This window comes from Lagopus muta, chromosome 6 (genome assembly GCF_023343835.1).
Source record: "Lagopus muta isolate bLagMut1 chromosome 6, bLagMut1 primary, whole genome shotgun sequence".
Lineage (NCBI taxonomy): Eukaryota > Metazoa > Chordata > Aves > Galliformes > Phasianidae > Lagopus > Lagopus muta.
In genome coordinates, this window is record NC_064438.1 from 23692784 (window position 1) to 23714133 (window position 21350).

General features: G+C 40.8%; 1 protein-coding gene across 9 annotated transcripts in view; it reads left to right on the plus strand.

Annotated features, from left to right (window-relative positions):
• PHF21A (PHD finger protein 21A) overlaps positions 1-21350 on the plus strand; it is a 132255-nt gene that overhangs the window by 82089 nt on the left and 28816 nt on the right. For all 9 annotated transcript variants that reach the window (XM_048949904.1, XM_048949909.1, XM_048949902.1 and 6 more), the window contains one exon: positions 20554-20754. In XM_048949904.1, coding sequence (XP_048805861.1) covers positions 20554-20754 — 201 coding nt within the window. The remainder of the gene's footprint in view (positions 1-20553; positions 20755-21350) is intronic.

Genomic DNA, 21350 nt, shown 5'->3' on the forward strand with positions numbered 1-21350 from the left:
AAGTGACAGCTGAAATCCCTTTTTGTGTAGTGTCATTCCTACTGAGTAGGAATCGAGGGAAGTGAATTTACAAGAAGTAACTTCCTTTTCAAATTAAATGCTTTCTTGTATGAAATGGTTGTCATTAGCAGATTGTTACTGTTTAATTTCCTTTGAAATTATTAGTCACCAGGAAGATTTCAGGTGAAGTTAACGCTAATGAAGAATTTTTAAAGTTTAATTATTAATAACACCTCACAGAGCCAGTAATGCACTGGAACAAAACCAATGGCTTCCTGAAACAAGATGGGACGTGGTTCCTCAATCAGTGATTTCTGACAGTACCCAGGAAAACAATTTAGCAGAACATTATGTGTGACATCCGGCTCTCCCATTTTTAAAGCACTGCTCTTTCTGATTCCCTGTGCTTTCTTTGAAAAAAAAGAAGTGCTTTTAAGCAGAGAGATGTCCTTGACTGAAGATGAGACAGAAAAGTTGTTACATTTCCGTTTGGTTCCACGTGCTCTGGTACATCTTTCTTTAATTACTACAGTATTATTTTTAGTTAAGTTCCTCCTTGCACTTTCCTTATTTAAATTTCCTCTTCACGTGGCTCTAATTTTATCGAGGTGTTTTAGTAGCAGATTCCTCCTCAAGTGTTCAAAGCCAAACTGGTGAATGCAAAAAGACTGAAAAGATTATTAAACTTTGTGTTCTCTGATTTCAGTGTAGCTCAGCTCTTCCAGCCTGTGAAGGCTTATTTTTGCTTATCAATGTGAACAGCCAGAACACCTAGTTAAAATGAAGTCCTGGAGCATTTCTCAAAGAGAGGGGATGCATTTAACTGCTCTGTTGTAAAGTTTGGGGGCCACAGATTCATCTGAGAGCTGTGAAGTTAAGAAAAATGAACGCATGTTCCGTACAGAGGGAATTCCTGCTGACCCAGCAGCCCTTTGGCCTTCTGCTCCCGAGAGCTGTGGGCACAGCGTGGGGCAACGTCAGTCTCCACACTGCGCAGCATACGGTGTGTGGGACGCAATCACAACACGTGGGAAGGGACTGCAATATCCAGCACCTGTCTTGTGCTGTATGTCCTTAATCGGTTATGCTACATTTTTTTTCAGTGATGCTTTTTGAAAGAAAGTGTTTGGATGAATTAAATCAGGTATTTATGAAAGAACATGTGGGAGGGGGAAAAAAAAGATTCTGCTGTTGGCTGCCGTGTTAAAGGCGTTACTTTCAGTTGTAATGCCAGAGGGCTACAAGGGTTTGAAGCAAGGACCTCAGCTCAGTGCTCAGCACAGCTCTCCCTTGGCTGAGTGAGTGGGATAATGGGAGAAGTAACAAAAGCAATCGGTGGGTATTTTTCCCCAAAACGTGGCTGTTTTTAAAGGAGTGTTTGAACGTGCTTTGGATTTCCTGTAATCCAGTTCTGAGGGCTTCACATGAAACATGCGGATTTGTCACGTTGTCTGAAGGGGTGGAACGGGCGGGTCTTTTTTCTGCTGTACTAGAACCGTGTGTCGTGTCTGATTTTTTTCAGAAATGCCCTTGTGCGATCTGCTTTATCACCCTTACGGGTTGAGTTAGAAGTAAGCAGAACCACGAAGAGCAGCGGCAGAGCTGTGCAGGGCCCCGGCGGGCTCCGCTAGGTGGCGGCCGCTCGCCAAGCCTCCGATTTGCACAGCAGCCTGCAGTGGTGCTGGGGGTAAAGCACGGAAACAGGGAAGCTTGGCGACAGTTTGCTGCTACAGCTGGGTTTTGAGCAGATCCGGCAGCGGTACTCAGCTGTCTGAACAGTTTGCTAGCTCCACGTTGCTAAAACTTCACATAAGTAGAGTGTGAGCATCGATTTGAGGCCTCTGAAACGTGTCAAGTCCAAAAGACATTTTGCAGATGCAGCCACTTAAACGTTTGGATGTGGGAAAGCTTCCTTTTAAATACTTTTGGTTCTATGAATGTGAATGCTTTTGCTTTCTCTGCTTTTGTAAGCAGTCTGTTAGCAGCGAGAAAGTTATCTGTTTTTCATCAGCTTCATCCTAGTCAGCAAACGGATGTATTTGATGAGTTTTTTTTACTGGGTGTTAATTTAGCAGAGATCCTCTCATTTACTTTATTGTTTGTGCATCTTCAGGACAGATAGAACTGACTTGCTTTTCAGGACTGATAGGATTTTTAGCTTCTCGTGCAGCTGATTCTTGTTGTATTTTGGTGCAGTCATGAAGTCAAGAAAAGCTGCAAGTACAGTGATCCTTGTAGGTGATTTTCAGTCTTACAGTCTTTAACAATAAAGAAGAGATTACCTGCTTTCTTGAAAGCTTTTCCATCTGGAGGTGTCAATGGTCAATGACCAACTAGGAGGGATGCATATATATCATGCATATATATCCAAGCAGAGTTGTCACAAATCATTTCGGCGTGGCCAAGTTTGTAAGTAGTGGTGATATCTTTGATTCAAAGAAATGACATCCAATCGGGAACACAAGCCTTTTATAGCTGTGAAACAGAAACAGCAATTTCCAAGATAAAACCAGGCTGAGAATAGTCTCTCTCTGAGTTTTAGTTGAAAAGAGTGGGAAAGGTGGGTGGTGGTTGTGAGCGGAGTGAATGACAGTGAGGGGAGAGGTGCTGCTTTGTATTGCCTGTGTTAGCATTGGGTACACATCTGTAACAGATTGCTGCTGGCAGCAGCAGCATGGAAGATGGGCGTAGTTCCCTTTTTAGCAATGGACAAATGAAGGTATAGTGTCTGGCAGTGGTATATATGTCCAACCAATGGGGCAGAAAAAGAGGGGTCTGCAGGGCTGAGAAAGGTGAGATGTTTTCTCTAGGCAGTCACCCAGGGGTTTCTAATTCTGACTTTGCAAAAAAGTGGTCTGAAGCCTGCCTGGGATTTGTGAAGATGGGGCACGTGCCGAGCATCACTGATTCAGCCATCTATCTGTCTGTTTCTGTTGACTGTACGCGGAGGCAAGCAATGATTTATTTTTAAATTACAGTATTGCAAGAGTTGAATAACGGCATAGGTAACTGGCTTTTGTGAAAATACCTGTGCTGTGTTCAGCTCAGGTACTGAAAGACTGCAGGTACATTCCCTCTGCCTCTAAAATAGCCCCACACCATGAATTTAGTGTTAATGGTATTCTGAGCATCATTCCAAGAGCACAAAATATCGCACGTGGGATGTATGCCCTAAGCACTTTCTTCATTTCATATACTTGAATATCACTAAAATTGGCAGTAAAGAAGAGCACAAAGTTTCATCAGGCAGTTACAACTCCACATTAATACAGATTCTTAGTGCTGAATTTCTGCAAAACTTCTGTGTTTATCCATGTTCTTTTCAATTTTTATTAAGAGCAATTTCCTTGCAGGGGTCAGCAATCAGTTCCATTGTTGCAGCTGCCTGCAACTGACAGCTGAAAGACCCTGTGGAATAGCGGGTGCCATGCAATTTGCAAGTACAGCTTCCACATCGTATCACTGCAGAACGGAAGCTCGTGCTTTGCAATGTCTGGGGTATGCAATTGGCAACAGAGTCTGGGAGCAGCCCACTGGCCTGGATTTCTGTCCCAGTCTCCTGATACTTACACCAAATTACACCTATCGTAGCTTTAACCACATGACACCAAGCGCTGCCTTTGCTGCTGTATTCTCATCCCTTGCAGTGGAGCTCAGCTCCTCCTTGCCTTTATTCCCTGTTCATTCTGTTCTTCCCATTAAACTGTTGCAGTTCAAGGAGGCATTAGCGTGTTGGAAGGTTTCTTTTTCATTGTGCCATCCCTTGTGTTTACGTGATTAGTACAAGGAGCAGTTGCAGGATGTGACTGCACAGTCTCCACTGTGTAGTTCAGGTTTAAAGGAAGTTATGCCCAGCTGTACCCCTTACCCACCCTTCTCCATGCTAGTGAGTTACTTCCAGTTAATTCCCACTACCTGAGCAGAGTTGCCACACCTTTTTATTACAGTACATACTTTTGGTCCTCTTCTCCTCAGCTGCACTGAGCCACCTCAGTGTTTCTGCTTCAAATTCTGCAGGAGCTCCGGACGCTTCAGTGCCTGGTATTCTCTCACCAAGGTGCTGGTGAAAGATGCTGGCTCCGATGCTGGGTTTGGCAGGAGGCTCAGTTGCCCAGAATAGAGGCACAGAGCCCAGGTACAGAGCTGGATGCACAGAGCACTGGCTGTTCTGGATGATCTGTGGTTCAGAGCAGGCTGGCCAGCCCTGTGTGAAAGTTTCTGGTTAGTGGTGCTGAAAAAGGGCAGTGATTTGTGAAGAGCGAGTGCCTGCAGTTTTCAATAAAGCTTTTAAAGCTCCCTGTTCCAATTTGAGATGTTACAGTCCCTTTAATTTTGGATTATTTTGACTAGGTACAGTTGCTAAGCCTTTCTGTCCTTGTCTGCCTCTCCCCTCCCCAAAGAACATAAGCCTCTAGAAGTCCACGGTGAGCCATCTTCCTATGAGCCTTGCACATATCACATATTTAATGAAGGCTATTAGCTGGCTTGTGGTTAGGTTGAAAGAAAGAAAGAAACTTGAAAGGACAGTGACTAATACCTAGCTTGTGTCAGAAGATTAAAATACACACATTTTCAAAATAGCAAGTCTTGAAATACATATTTAAGAAATTCTTTAGCTTGGTTTGTTACAGGAGGCCACATTTAGGTATGTCATACCCAAAAAGCTTACTAATAGCTTTTACAGGTTCTTTCTCCAGAAAGCATTTTACTCACACTGCCTAGACCTGCTTGCCCATTGCAGTCACCTGCCTTCCCAGAGCACTGAGTGGGTGTGCACATGGGAAGCTGCTGCCTTTGAGAAACATGCAAAGTCCACCTTTCCACTAGCTAACAAAGGAAGTCACAAAGAGTACACATCACATTCTTTTGCAGTTTTGCTAGTGCTAGTGGAATATGTTGCTGTTACTAACTTCACTTCTTCTATTAGAATACAGGGTATTTTGCCTTAGACAAAATGTAGTATAAGGCCAGAGCAGGGGTAAGCAGCAGAAAAACAACTTGTGTTACAAAGTGCAGCTCACGCAGCTAAACAAGCCCTGCAAAATGCTGGGGTGACTAATGAACCCATTCATGAGTTCAGTAAATTAATAAAATCATGTTATTTTGGGGACCTATTTTTTGCTTCTGATGGTAATTTTCCAGTAGTCTAGTTTTAATGAAAACATTTACTCATGTAAATTAGGGTTTCAGTTTGTTTGTGTTTACATTATTCTTTATTTTTGTAGAGAAATATCTCTCTTCATCATCTACTTTCGAAAATCTTTTGGAGTGCTCTAAGGGGATGTCATCCTTCCTTGACGTTCCTGTTTTGTTTGGGTTTCTTCTTTCTTTTTAGTTTCTGTGAAGTAATGTAAACTCTAGTTTAATTTTCTCTGCCATCCCTGCAGTCCAATGCTGGTAAATATCTTGTATTGTGGCCCATCTGGGTAGTCATAGAAACCGGAGACCTCCATCCTCCTCCTTGTTGTTGGAAATGGCATGCAAACAGGGCATCAAAGTGATGTTTTCTGAGTGCAAGAGAGCCCTGTGAAGAGCCAAAAAGAAAGATTTCTTAGTGGGTTTGTTCTCTTGCAGTCTGTCAGAGCTGTTATTAGAGTACGCTCTTGTTTTCTCTTGAATATCTGGCAACAGGGTAGCAGAAAAAATGTGAGTGTCATGAAAAAGGCAAGCTTGCACGGTTAATCTTGTCCCCAGCTTTTCTTTTCTTGATGTATTTGTCTTGGATTGGGCTGCTAACTCATGAGGAGGTGGGGAGCATGTTGCTGCAAATCGTTTGTGCTGCAAGTGGCTGAAAGAACCAATTGTGGAGCACGTGTACAGGGCTGGCCATTTCTCTTCACTGATCCTCTGGCCTCTTAAAGGAAAAAAATGGTGAAATAATTCTGGCAAACATGCTCGAAGTTGTCACTTGCAGAACAGCAGCAATGCCAAGCGATTACTCCAACCGAATGAATGGAATGGGCTTAGCAATAGCATGCAGTGCCCATCCCTGGGTACTCCAGCTGTGTGCTCAGAAGCTGTACAGTGCCAACCAGCCCATCCAGTTATCAATGGCTGTGAGTTCCCAAAAAGGGCTGGAGAAAGCGTTTTGTAAATAGCAACTTGCTCGTCATCTGAGAGAGAGGCTCAGTCAGCACAAAGGGGCACGGAACAGTTTGATTTTATGTGTGGGAGAGAAACCTTCGTACAGGCTGTTCATGCTGAGCGTGCTGCTGCAGGCCTAAAAGCAGCTGCCTCCATGCTTCCACTGCTTATACAGCTTCTCAACCAATGCTGGTCACTGGGCAAGCTTCCGAGCTGCCGTAAATTGATGGGGGAAGTCAGTTGCTGGCCTCGTGCTGAAGATGAATGCTGCGGTTCAGGGAGCTGCTTGGTGTGAGAATCTGCTCTGAGAGCGTTAAAGGCTCAGAGCAAAAATTCTCACTGCATCATAGCACGGGTGAACTGCAAGAGGAGGACAAGGGATGTGGAGGTAGAATGCTGTGATCCTGCAGCTCGTAATAAATATGCAGAACAGGAGAAGGCCGCTGAGTTATTGTTGCTATTTGTATAGCACCATTACTCGTTAAACATTTCAGAAGATTTTTGTAGGCTGGGTTTTTGCCCTGCATAGCATATGAGCTAATAGTGGAAGGAAACAAAAAAGGAAAAACAATTAAGAGTGTCTGCAGGGTTAAATCGCACATTTTCTTAGTCAGTTTTTGCAGGCTTCCTTTTCTCATTGAGTAGTTCTGTCTGATACCTTGCTAAAAATCTTGGATGAGTATTCCCAGCAGTCCTTGTGCTGCCTCAGACTTCCCAAAGGACGTAGGCCTGCAGGGAGAAGGGACCTTACAAGGGGTCTGTGTGCCCTTTGTTCAAGTCAACCTGACAAGGTGTAGTGCTTCCCCTGCAAGCTTTGCCTGTCAGTGCAAAAAGAGTCATTTCTGCTTGCTAGACTAAACCACTTTTCAACTCAGCTTCATGTTGTGCTTGTGACAACCTGTTTTTTCTTACCCTGTTCTGTTTCCTGATTTTTTTGGAGCTTGTTTTTCTATCTTTTGCATCTGAACTTCCCAGCAATCAGTGGCTGTGTGACTGTCTTCCTGGGCAGGCTGGCACATGTGGTTTGCATTAAACGTGTTTTTTATATGAATGTGTGTATATATGGTCCTCCAAACAGTTATAGTGAAAATCCTACTCCACTGCCAGCACAGTGCCAAGTCAAGTAATGCTGTTTGCACATTTCAATCTTAAGTCTTCTTCTTTTTTTTATTTCTCCAACGCCTATCACATACTGACATTCTTATTATCATTGGTTAATGTTTTTCTCAGACTTTGCTCTTGGTGTTTCTCTTTTTAGAGTAACGTTAGATCACTAGTTCCTCACATGCCCTTGCATGTATTTACTGCTCTACGTGTGGGGGTGTGAGAGATAGATATTTTTAAAGCCTCTTTACTCACATCCTGCCCCAACTTGAGATGAAATACAGTTGAGGATAGTTTTATCAAAACGAGCAAGTAAAGATGCTGTATTTTCTCAAATGTGTGCCCTGTAGCATTTGTTAGAAAACAGAAAAACCCTAAGGCTTTTTTTCCCCACGACATCCCTACATTTCAGCATTGGTTTGCTATATTCAGAAGCAAGGTGAAGGAAAATGTACGCTCAGCTGCTTCTTTTCAGTGGCCCCCTACCCCATAGCCCACCTCACCTGAAGCATTAGGTTTCAGTCTAATGTTGAAGCTCCCCTTCTGCCCCACATGCTACAAAGGTTATCTGAGAAAGTGGGTTTTGTGAGGGCTTAGTTTTATTTAAGAGGAGCACACGTTATGCGTATGAAACTTTAATTAGGCTCTGATGCCAAAGCCAGTGTTGCTTCAGGTTTGTTCTCTGGGTTAATAACAAAGCCTGAGACCCCATTACGAGGGAAGCTCTCAGTGCCCAGGACACAAAGCAAGATGGCTCACCCCAACAGCCTGTCTGTTAGTTGCTAGGTTGCTGTAATCTTTCAGCTTTTCTCAACAGTGCAACGTGTGTTACTTTTAAATAAGAAAAAGAAAAAGAGAGAGAGAGGGGAAAAAAAAAAAATCCATCAGTGCAAAACCATGGAGAGGAAAACTCCTGTTCTGTGTTTTACAGCTCCTAGAGCCCAGTGTGCAAGGTGTCTATGGAAATTCCCCGGGGGAGACCTGCTGAGGCTGCTTTTGGAGGGCCTGTGTTGTGAGCTGATGCTGGCAAACATATTCAGAAACGCTGAGTTAGGGCCAATCAAGTAATATTTCTGAGTTTCACTCTCTGATGATACCTCTGAGTGCAGGTTCAGCTGGTCAGACTGGTTTGTAGTACAGCCTGTCTTCATCCAATACACTGCATGTTCTCTGCATTAGTATCACATCAGGCATAGGCTCTCAAAATACACTTACTCGTCATCATGTACAAATACATATAGTATTCGTTTCATCATTGCCATCATCTTTTAAAAAAAAAAAAAAAAAAGTTAATTTGCCTTTTAAATGTAATACAGGCCTGCAGAGGCAAAGAAGTAGTCTTGGTCTCTCCCTAAATACAGTTATTATATATTTGTATCACATAAAGAAGAATTATAAGAGGGCTTACTTGCTATTGCTTACCACTTTTTGACAGAAAAGTCTTTGGGGAATTTTAGAGAAATTAATCAAAGGCTTAGTTAGTGTTCATTTTAAATCTGTAGCACTCATGGGTTCTTTGTAAAGTTTGAACAAAATAACTGTTAACAAAAATACTCCAACCCCCACCAATCTGCAGAGTTTTAGCCTCTTGGATTGAGATTCTCTTCCCAAAGTTTAATGAGTGTTTCTCACATTTACATTTATGATCTCAACAGTCCTTAAGTCTTCCAAAGTCTATTACATAAACAGTACCAAAAACCTCAGTAATTCTGTTCTAGGAGTCCTTTCCCAGCCTGCATATTTCTGTATGTGCAGATAAATGATCTGCCCTCCTCAAAGCCCTCAAGATCTCCTTCACTGACATAACAACAGAACTTCATTGTTTTTGTCAGATCTTCTGTAAAAAGAGAATGATGAGCCACTGTAGAGCAAAGTATTTCCTACTGAAGTACTTTCTAAAAGGCATTGGGGAAAAGAGTAAATATTGCTGAAAAGTTCTGTAGAGGCACGTTTTGCAGGTCAAGAGTTGTGTTGTTTAGTTTGTTTTTATTATTAAGAGGTCCCATGAGCTGCAGTATTGCACTCTTTGGAGGTGAGGTTGGCCCACTTGTCCAAAGAGCACATTCCAAATGGTGGCAGCTCTGACGGCTGACAGGCCGCGGGAGCAGAAGCACCTCTGCAGTGCTTTGTTCTAAGAACAGTCTCAATACTCAGTGCTTCCAAAATGTACACCACAAAAGATGAGAGAGCAGGTTTAGAGGCATTAAGTGCAATTCTTGTGTGCATGAACTGAAAATTATTTTTTATGGGAGTAGGAGCTAAGTGTGGTGCCTCAACTGTTGATTCTGCCTTCCTTCGAAGTGCTATGCTACTGTCCTGGCAAATGTCATTCCCAGCTCAAACCTGAGTGTGTTGCATTACAGCACTGAGACGCTGTAGAATCATTTTATTCAAAAACAAGGGATATGGATGCTTTATAGAATTTTACTTAATGTTGCAATTATATTGTTTCAGATTTATTAAGTTGGAGAGGGAACATCACCTTTAGTAGAGAAATTACATCTGACAAAATTCATCTCACCTCTTAGTTGATACCAAATGCATCTGAGACACAGCTTTCATTGTTCATCCAAGAAATGAATATTACAAAAGTACTTTGGTTCCCACTTTGAATAGTCTGCCTTGGAGAGAAGTAACTGTCCTCTGATTCTTCTGCTTTCCTGAGGCAGCCACAACAACTTGGCAGTATTGAAATCACTGTTCTCAGTCACACACGTTAATTCTGATCTAATGTCACGTGTTATATGGGCTTAGGTGGCACAAGTTAAATTTCATTACAGATTGAATTGGTGTCTTCAGGTATACAAAATTTGGGAAAGGAGGTCCAAAATCTTAAACAAACAAGCAAACAAAACTTAATATGAGTTGGAAGTGGGATTTATGTTAAGAGCTTTCAGAAGCAGTGTTAAACTTCCTAAGTATCACCTCAGTTTCCTTTGTACTGATAGGGGATCTGTGGCGACACTCACCAGAACTCTGAGATAAAATTCCTGTATTGTTCTGAACAAGGACAGTGCTGGATTCATAGCCTGGTTTGGTTTGCAGCATAAACAGATTTTGTTTCAGGCACTTCGAAGTTACCAAGACACAGAAAATGACACATCATTTTAAAATATTAGCTGAAGGTTGGGAAACGTACTGTAGGGAAGAAGTTAGATTTATTTATGGAGATGCATGCAGATGCCAGTATCACAATATGTTAAACACCAGAAGAGGGTTGTGAAAGGATAATGGACCTAAGTAGCAAAAAGAATATCATAATCATTCACTTCTACAGGCCAGTTCTGTATGCAATTTTATGTTATGAAGGCATTTGAAACAGTTAAAAATTCCAGTAGATAATATAGAATGTCATTTGAAAGTGCAGATTTTGTAAGGTTTCATTTATTTTTTAACTAATTTGGATCCCATTCCAGATTGTTTACAATCCCTCCTTCAAATTTGTTTCCCTTTTATCTGTGTAAGCATGTGCCGAGACCGTTGCTCAGTATACACAAATGCTAATCTACCTTAATGCACATGGAAAATAGCTTTCCTGGCACTGAGTTTAAAACTCTCATAGAATACGTTATTAATCGAAGAAGTCTCTCCTTTTAGAAGAGCTTATCACTTATGTGGTCACCGTCAAGAAGGTTACAGATGAATATAATGCTCTTTGTTAACTGGTGTCGTCTTCAAAACATACAGCAAACAACCCTAGGTACCTGAAACATATAAAAAATAAATTTCACAAGTAATTTTCCTTCTCTGTACTCTGCTTGCTTACTCCAACATGATCTAATTATAATGTAATGACAACTTCTTTTATATTGCCCTGCATGCTTTAATACTCCAAATGCATTTCTCTTGGCAGATCTCTGCAGCGAGGTGAAAGCATGGTAAATATTCAGTTCCCTGTAGTGAATAATTCCCTGGCTTTGCATTTGGCATTCAAATACTAGCTCATGCACCTACGGAGATCTGGAGTGTGGTTGTAGGGAAGCAGGTAGGGTGAAGCCGTTGTCTGTCCACCTGTGTGTCATGTAGCTGAATATTTTTTTGCCACTAACAGGGCTTCAAACCAGCTTCTGCTAATTCTGCAGTGCTGAAGTCTTCCTTTTGTTCCACATGCTGGTCTTGCAGACTCTGTTGAGCCTTATCAAACACAGCCAGTTGGTGCTGCTGGTATGAAAGCGCGGGGGAGCTCTCATGTGGAAGGTTAATGGAGTGTAATTATAAAGAAAAATGAACTGCTCAACCACTCTATCTCCCTCTACCTGCACTGAGAGTGACAAGTGCTCTGATCTTTTATAAACCCTAGAGCAGAGGTTTAACAGTCTAAAATGATGACAGTATAACTGTCAAACAAGCAAGCACACTGTGAAGAAGTGGTATGAACTTACGGACAGAAATGTTTATGTTCCCTTCTGTGGTCTCTGTTAGTACTTTCTTTCTTGCTGTTTATTGTCCATATTGATATATCATATCTCAAATGCATCTTCCCGTGAGGTGTCCATCAAAGCCAGAAAGATCTTTGTGTTCCACACATGACTTCTTCATTTATGCTCCTCACAGTACTGTTACGTTGCTCAATGGAGTAATGGCACCTTCCTAAGGCATTTAGATCCCAAAGGATTAAACTTTCATAGAAAAGAGTTCTGGGGGCAGCAAAAACAGCTACTGAGATTTATGTTGCAGAAACTGACCAAAATTTTAGATTAATACCAAATTATATACGTATTTAAATGCTTATGCTTGATCCTGTTAGTTGTTAGGTACTGTGTACATCTGCTAAAAACAACTGTGCGTGTCAGACGCTTTTTGTCTTTCATCTAGCAGGCAGATTTTTTTAAAAAGACTTTCTTCTTAAAAAGGAAGTAGAGGAGAGATGCCACACGTCAAAACCAAAAGGGACAAATGAGATAACTACTTCAACTTCCTGTGATTAGAAGCCATTATATTCTACCTCAGCACTCCTGTGTTACGTCTCCTGACTTCAGTGAGACTAGGATGATTTCGTTATCAGGAGACAAAGTTTTTGTGTTCCACAGCCAGAGAGCAGGTGATAGATTGGGCTGCCAGTTATTCTGAAGGCCATTGCAATGTCAGCAGGTTGATGTGGGGAAATTTGCCCAGTCAAACCTAGCAGGAACCCGCATTCTACATTGCAATGGAGGGGAAAAATAACATCCCAGTAATTCCAACCTGGGAATTTTTTTTCCCGTTCCAAGACTGGAATTAATAAGAACATGAATGTGTAAGCAAGGCATACAATGAAAGGCATCCAAGGAAGGTTAGTTTGTGTTGCTCAACTTCATTTCTCTGCTTGTGACCAGCTTATATTTTAGAAGAAGGAGAAAAATCAACCCTGAGTATATCTGGTCGTTAGTGCCTCTGGAGAGGCATTCATACTCTAAAGGGGAAGACTGTGTTTATGTGGTGTCTCAGTGCCAGGGAAGTGAGGCCACTGAGAACAATGCTGGCACTTGTGCTGTCCCTGTGGCCCATCAAGGCTGGGCATGAGCAAAGGCTTCTCAGGATTCCCACACATGTACTTATGGAATCTCCAAGAATTAAATTAAGCATTTCCTTTGGAAAGCTGTAAAATTTTGTCCTGAAAAATGTCAAGCCGTGGCACGCCACTGTAGCTCACCTCAGGCTCTTCCAGCATTGACCCATCTTTGCATCTTATTTCAAGGCTGAATTTGTCTACTTTCAGGTTGCAGTCATGGAATTATCATTCTACATTTCTCAGAGACACTCAAAGCTCCCCCCCCCATCCTCAGAAGTATTGCTACCCAGTCAGATGTCTCCTCTCAGCTTTCTGTGTCATGAGCAGGAAGTGCTGAGCCACAGGAATCCCCATGTTGCACAGCATTGTTTGTTGGGTCTTCAACTGCGTTTGTGATTTTCCTTTGGACTCTCACCAGTAGCTCTGCATCCTTAGACAAAAACTGTTTTTAAAAGAGATAGAACTACATCTTCAGTTTTTTAGTAGTTTTAGCCATACTTAGTGAGATATTATTTGCACTGAGATAAACACAGGGGCAAAGTCCTCCCTCCCTTTTCCATTTAAATTGAGTGGCTAAGCAAGAACCTTTACTTTTTTTCTTGGGTTGTTTTTTAACAATGAAAGGCCAGCGATTTGGGTCTGCAGTGCTAGTTTAATTTCATGTCTTTTCTGTGAAGCAGGCATTTTTCTTCGTTTTGATCATGTTTGGTTAACTAAAGAGAAGAGTAGAGCAGGTTTGGCTGGGCAGAACACCTCTGTTTGACCTGCTGTTTAAATGTAGGAATCAGGAAAAAAAAAACCCTCTCACTTGAGTGAGATGAAACTACAGCTTTTTGCTCTGGCAGCTCATTCTGCCTATTAAAGACTGCTCAATAGTGAATTGCTGTGTGATGTTGGCAGTGAGGGGGTTTAACTGAATCCATGCTTAATAGTATTTGGTTGACAACATCGAAAGGAAAAAAGCCTGCCCACTGCTGCTTAAGCAGCTGTGGTAAATCCCCAAAGAAATACTAACTTTTCCTCTCATCCCTAGAGGATCCGTTAGCCAGCTGATCTTTGAAACAGGTTGATTACGCTGCATGCAAAATGAATTGAATAAAACCACTTCTACATGTTTTATATTGTTAACATTCAATTTCATGGAATATTTTCCATATTTTCTAGTTCTGGAAAGGATTAATACAAGCGTCTACTTCATTCTGTATCTCTGTATCAAGTCTCTCTGTATTTATGCCTTCTTTTTGAATTTCTAAGCTCTGCAGTTAGTTTGTGATCTCTGTAAAGAAACTGTGGAAATGAAATACTGGATGCTGTTGACAGTATCAAGGTAATCAACAGGTTCTCCTACAATACAATCCGTGCATACAAATGTTCCTCTTAATAGAAGAGAAGTTTACGTTCTATTCTAACCTAAAGTTAGTTATCTTGCTTGGTACTTCTGATGGTGCATTCTCTGTGTGTGTTTCCTGACACGAGGAGGAGAGGTGTGATGCGGTCGTGGGAAAAGCAGTGGGATGCACAAGAATCCTGCTGAAACTGATTCATTTTTTCTTGTAGGGACTGTGTTACTGTGCAGGAGCACACTGTAAAATTATTCTGTGACTACCCTTTCTGTTTGAGCTATTCAAAAATATTAGGAGGTAGCAGATTAGAAAGTAGATTGTTTTATCGAGGCTGATGATTTGTAAAGCAAGAAATAAATTCTCTGATGTATAGTCCTCTGCTCTGCTTACTTAATTCAGACAAATTCTCTTTAAAAGATGTCACATTATGAGATAAATCAGAGGTTAGAGGAGAGAAGCAGCGGTATCTCCCTGTTAGAGGTGCTTAGTTGAAACCGCTGGCTGCCGTGCAGAGCTGTGAGCCACTTGCCCAAGGAGATCATTCCCACATGTTTTCCTGTGGTAATTTTTCTGCTGTGGTTGTATACAGTAAGTTTTAGTCCGTGACATTTTATGAGTCCAAATTACAGACTTCTAGAAGACAAGTTCAGTCAGACATAGAAATGTACTTTACATCAAAGTTCAAAAGAACCTTGGTTGTGTTTCTTCAGAATCCAGGTTTTTGGTTTTTTCCCAAGGAGAATCTTTTTTCCTGAAATATATGAACTAGGGAAGTCAATATGGAGATGGGCAAGATAAGATAAAAATTAGCACCTTTAATGTGGTAGTCAGCAGTAATTGTTTCATTTCTCTGACCATTTCACATGGAGATGATCCCCACATCCTTTTACCAGCTTGTGTTTGTGCTCAGAAGTATTTCTGAGAAGCAGAAAAACCTAAAACAAAACAACAATCCTTGTCATGCCTTGCATTCTATTTCTCCTTACATTGCAATTACCCTGCTTAACTGTTTTTCTTGTTCTGTTTTGCCTCTTATGTATTTAATTCTCCATTCATTAATTGCTTTACTGTTTAAATGTTGTAGATGTTCTTTCAGGTTTCTTTCAGTTAACAAAAGTATTGGGGCAAGTATTGTATTTATTTAATGTATAAGCTGAAGGAAAACGTAGTGTATGTAGTGCTCCTGCTAGTTCAGTGCCTGGTGCCTACTTTGTGCAGCAAGTAGGAGAGATTCTAAAATGAGAAGACAGTGATGCATAAGGCATTTCACGGTACAGCATTTCCTTCCAAAAATTAATTGATCTTGTGTTGCTGCAAATGGTAAAAGGCACAGTACTGAAAATAAAGCAATCAAGAACTCGCATAAAACAGAACGGCACAGCAGCTATTTTCAGTCATTTTCGTTTATAAATCTAGCTATAATTTAAATAAAATAGAAAAGTTGATAAGCATTCTCTCCCATTAGGAATGAAGGAACTAACATTATTTTCAGAATGTGCATAAGCCATTTCTGAATTATTTCTAGCAACTTTGAGAAGTGTTTTTCTGTCCTAATGGAAAAATCTCACATTCAAAATAGGTATGCATGTAGACATGCAGAATACGTCTTTATGTCTCTAGTGCTTTGAGACATGTTTTACGTGGGCTGTGTGGAGCACAGACTCTTTGGGACACTCACTGGTGTGTTGGCGGTGCAGCCACTCACTGGATAGGTAGGGTTAAGATGTCTGTGTTTAATCAAACACACAAAGAAACAAACAAACAAAAACACTTGGAGAAAACAAGTTAGGTTAGTAAATTGTAGAAAGAAATATGCACATTTCAATACCTGTGCCCAGTAATGAGGCATTGGCAGTCTCAGTCCCACTGCTGGCCGTGGTGGCTGTGTGCCCGACAGAACACAGGCGATCCCTTTCCCCACTCTCCCAGGGGAGGCAGTTTCAACTCACATGTATAGATGGCAGTTTGGAGAAGTAGTAGAAAGTTTGACCATGTTTCTTGAAGGGGAATAATTTTTTTCTAATTTAGTTCATTTAGATTTTTTTTGTTCATAAAACAATCTTGAATGTGAGTCAAGCACAGCTAAAGATGCAAAGTTCTGTACAAATACATGGTGACCATTAAAGATGTGAATGTATTTCTTTCCGAAATCTGTCAATAGAAGTAAAATCCAGTTTTATTATACAATGGATTTTTTTCCTCACAGCTGTGAAATACGGCATCGTGGATTTCTATCATTGCGTTCTCCTACTTTAACTTTCAGATGCATCAGCAGATGAGCGTACAATTATTCTCCTTGCTGGTAATCTTTCCACTCCTAAATTCCACTCTCAAAACGCACACCCCTGGCAGTTTAAAGAGTAACTTTAAACTCTACATAGAAGCAGAGGTCTTTCATTTCTCATTGGGTACTGGCAACGCGAGGGAGGGAGGCAGGAAAAAGAGACTGCAGGGCAGGGAGATTCCCTCCAGCCTTCCCACTCCCGATCCTCTCTTACCATTTCATTCTCAGCAGCTGTCAACTTCTAAATCCCAGAGAACATTTCTTGCTCATTGCAGGGAGTAGAGAACAGGGTGCACTTAATAGTTTACTACTGGAGTCGGTGGAGCAGGAAAACAGGTCACTGGCAGGTACTTGGTAAATTCAAAGCACATCAGCTCTGGTTTTGTGATACTGAAGGTACGCGCTGTGAGGCTGCTTGGTACATCTTCTCTTTTGCTTTCACGTCTTTCTCTTTTTTAAGGAGATTTTAACGTTTAACTCTTTTATAGATCTTTGAAGTTTAATAACAGAGCCTCTTTAGATAGGCACAGGGGGTTTTTTTGGAATGTTGCCTGGATAAAAAAGAAAATATGTCACCAAATGTAATGAGGGATCTAGTATTTTAAAATTTGCTGTACTCACAGTACCACTTTTTCATAGACTGATTGAATGATTTCGTGGAAATAATTTTTGGCTAATAATGTGCTTAAAGTTTTATCAAGGACTTTATAATGAAAATATTGCTATAAAAGAAAGATTTTGATAAGAGCACAGAGAAGACATCTTTTCTTGTCTCACTGAGGCACAGTGAGATGCAGAGGCAGATTTTCTGCTTAATCAAACCAAAATAATGTAACTCTGTGTTTGATCTGGCCTGAGATGTGAACGAGAAAGTGCTATCACTAAATGTCACAGTATTGACTACATTTATTACTTTTTAGAAGGGGTCATATAAGGTGTGTAGGGCTCTGTGAACTCAGTGGCATGAAGAGTTCTTGATGAAGTTAGTGATGAAGATGTCAAGACAGCAAAAGCTATTACATTATGCAGTATGCTTTCGGGGCACAGCTCGGCAAATAGATTTTGTAGCAGCCTGACCATAACCATTGCAGAGCACAAGCAATTATTTTTTGGGTAGGATACAGCTCAGATGAAAGGATGTGATTATTAACTTATTTCACATTCTGGATGTAAACAGAGGCTTTGAGGAAAACTCAGTAAACTTGAAAGACAAATGCTTTTCACACATTTGTGGCACTGTTGGAAAAGAAACTACCTTAGGAATACGGGTGGGTTTTAGAGCTTTCTGACACTCAGAAAGCTGCTGTGTTACGTTTATGTGTTTACAATTGAGTTATTCTCAGTTTAAAACTCTGAAGTTGTCAATAAGAATGCAGTGTTTAAATATTCTCCAATTAAAAATGGAGGGAAGGAAATGGCAATTATTGGGAATATTTCTTAAGAATTCTGTGGTACTTCTAGGTCACCTCAGTGTCCCTTGGCTTTACCAAATGTGCAGCCAGGACTTTACACCAACACTGGCAAATTTCAGCTATGCAGATTGCACGTTTTGGGGCCCAAACTACATTCAGGATTCATTAAGAACAGCCCAATAGCTCACAGGAACCATTTAAAAATGCTGCTTTAATGTAGTATGAAGCCACACAGTAGACTTCCTTGTTTTCCTGGCCCGAGCTGGCAGTGGTGCTGGGAGGATGCAGCAGTGAGGTGCTGCGAGCAGGCATGGCCTGGGCTTGGTGCTGGTGTAGGGGCAGCCTGAGCTGGTTTGGGTAATTAAGCTAAGTAATTTCAGAATACGTTGTTCAGAGCCACTCCTGATAACTGCTAGCAAGCACGTAATCCCCACAGCCTTCCAAATAGTATAACGATTTCTGTAGTGGTACTGTGGTATTTTTACTGACAGTTGGTAGAGGAAGCTTAATAAACTGCGTCAGCAATTGGCATTCTCTGCAAACTTCACTTGTACCGCTCTGAATCTTAAAAGCATTAGATGTTTCTTTCAATTTAATATCTGCATAATGGATGTGGATGGCAGGATACACTGCTGCCAGGCGGCTCGCAGCAGCTCCCCAGCAGCGCCGTTGTTCTGTCCTATTGGCAAGATGGGACGAGATTGTCCTATTGCCTCTTGTCCTGAGTTGGTGCTGCAATTCTTCAGTCTCCTGTGCAGTACGTTTTTGGCATGTATTACATAGACATGTTGCAGTATTTCATCTCCTGCTCTGCTCCCTTCTCACCTCCTCCCCCTTGGTTTGCTCTTTGGAAATGTTTTTCAGCTCTTCTGCTTGCTGATGCAGCACTTCAGTTTGCGGGTTAACATGGTTGATCTTCTCAGACAGCAATTTTAAATGATTGTTCAGCTATTCCATGTTTGAATGAGCAGATAGACACAGGCCACTTAAAACTATGTAAATCATCTGAATTTGAAAAATACTTTATAAACCCTTAATATTTTCTCTTTGTTCTAGGCGGGAACGGCTTCCAGTTTTTAGGTTTTGATATCTATTAGCAATCTTCTAGGTGCAGTGTAAAATATTTATTTTGCATTCCTGCCTACTACAAGCTCCCTGAGTTTTCAATGAGATTGAGCCAGTGTTTCTGTTGTCTTTGGAGTGCGGTGTGCATCCCTGCCAGGGCCGTCACCACAACTCTGGGGAGGTTTTAGAAGGGTGGTCTTCCTCAGGTACACTTGGTAGCTGCTGAATTCAGTCTTTTGCAAAAACATCTGTACTTTGAATTCACAGTTTTCAACCCTACGAAACAGAATTTTTTTTAATTTCTTTTATTTTTGATTGATAATGTGTTCTCTCTTGCTTTTTAAAGTTCTGGTTCTCCAAAAGTCCCTGTTTGGAACCCTGCAATTTTTTGCTGTTTTCTAGGTGCAAGGTTAGTGTGTTAGGCATGGTGCCGCTTTAAGCCATCATAAGCAACATACTTGGAAGTAGGTGTAAAGTATGAGAATGGAAACTACAAGAAGAACTGATACTTCGCTACTTCAGAGTTCCATAATCCTGCATAGAAAAAAAGACTATAATATAGACTATAAATATAGACTATAATAAGACTATAAAAAAAGACTATATATATACTATATATATATATAAAAAGAGGGAAAGATTGTTTCTGTTGGTTGTATGTATGTGGATTATTATTTTTTTCATTCTCTCTCTCTGGTTTGTACTACGCCCTAATAGAAATGCTTCAAAAAAAAAAAAAAAAATAAAAATCCAAAGATTGGATACTGTCAGAAAGTTTTTGTTTCTTTTCATGCAAGTGGAACTGCTTCAGGCAGCTCCTTCTGCCAGTGCCAAGCTCTGACTGAATTGGTCTGACCATCAGACTTTTTGATCAAATTTCCTCAGGCTGGCCCCTGGTGTGTCAATTCACTCTTTAGTGTACTGCTCCACATCCAGCCATGCAGTGTAACAATTCTGAATACACATCTGAATCTTTTTAAAGCTACCCTACATTGGTGGTGGTTAGAGAATCAGAAGAGATGCGTGTTTCCTATCATGTGCACACAAAAAAAAAGTCTTGTGGTATATGCACTCCTTGCTGTTGCTAAAGCACACGAACATAAAATGTGAGCCCTTATTACCCATACAGTGACAGGGTATCTTATCCCATAAGTCACCTGGTCTGGTGTTAGATCTTTGATCGTCTAAGGATACCTGTAGCTACCAGGAGAAGAAACTTCCCTTTGAAATAATTTCAAATTTTCATGAAAGCCATAATATCACAGGAAGCATTTAAGCTTGGAGAAATAAGTCTATGTCTTTCTTTCCTGCTGTAGGTAGCCTTATCTGATTTTCTTACAATTGACAATAATATTGGACTGAATGACCACACGTCAGTGCCCTTCCTATTCCCCACTTTGCACACAGTGTGGCTCTCTCGCCAGTCATTTTCTGTGCCTAGAAGTGCATGTCAGAAGGAGACAGAGACTTTGGAATCTGAATGCCAGCAAGTCTCAAGTGAATGTATGCTAATGAGGTCTTGCAGTGGTTTGTGCCTGGAGTGGGGTGAGTTTCCGCAAGGAGATAAGGTCATCTTGTTGGACAGCATAGCTATTCTGGAATTCAGTCCATTAGTTAACACCAACGTTTAAAATTCTAAAAAGAGAACTCCTACTGCACTTTTGTATAGTCCTTTATTTACCTTAAATGCTTTAGGTATTATTATCTTCTCTAACATACACAACAAAATAACCATCATCATATCTGTTTATGTTTCTATTTGTCTTGTAGAAAAGAGTGGTGGAACAGCTTCGGAAGAATTTGATAGTGAAGCAGGAACAGCCAGACAGTAAGTTTCAAATACAGCCATTGGCACAGTCAGAAAACAAACTACAGACGCCACAGCCACAACCACTACAACAATTACAGCAACACCACCATCAACAGCAGCAGCAGTCTACTGCACCCTCTCCAAACGTGATTGGATCACAGGTAAGAATTGCTAGAGCAGTTCTTTTCCTTGCTGAAGGTAAAGTTCACTGCAGAAAAATCAAAGTTGCAGACAGAAAATTACAAACTTTCACTTTGGCCTGTTAGTGTACCAATATTAATTTAATCTTTCTGTGCATGTGCACATATCAATAGTTTGGTTTGGTTTGTTGTTTTTTTCTTCAATAACCACCTATTAGAGATTAAAAGTCAGATCATAACGTCACAAAAAAGAAAGGTGGTCGCATCATCTTACTTAGAAATAAATAAAAGTTTAGCAGATTAATCTGTCTTTTCCACAGGTGCATATGTGATTACCCATAGCCAGCAGATCTCAAGAAACAGTAAAGACTTTGCTTGTACTGTATGAAGTGTATGATTAAAATCACTTATTTTTAAAAGACTCACAGTCTTTGTGAGCAAAATGTAAGGAAATAGTTCCCTCTTCTTTCTGCCTGGCTCTTTCTAAACAGACATAACTCATATGTAATAATTCTTACCCGAGTCTGCACACATTAATTTAAGAGGATACAATGGTAGTTACAAAGTTTAAATTTTAGATAGTTGTGTATTTATTGGGAAGGCACATTAATTTCACT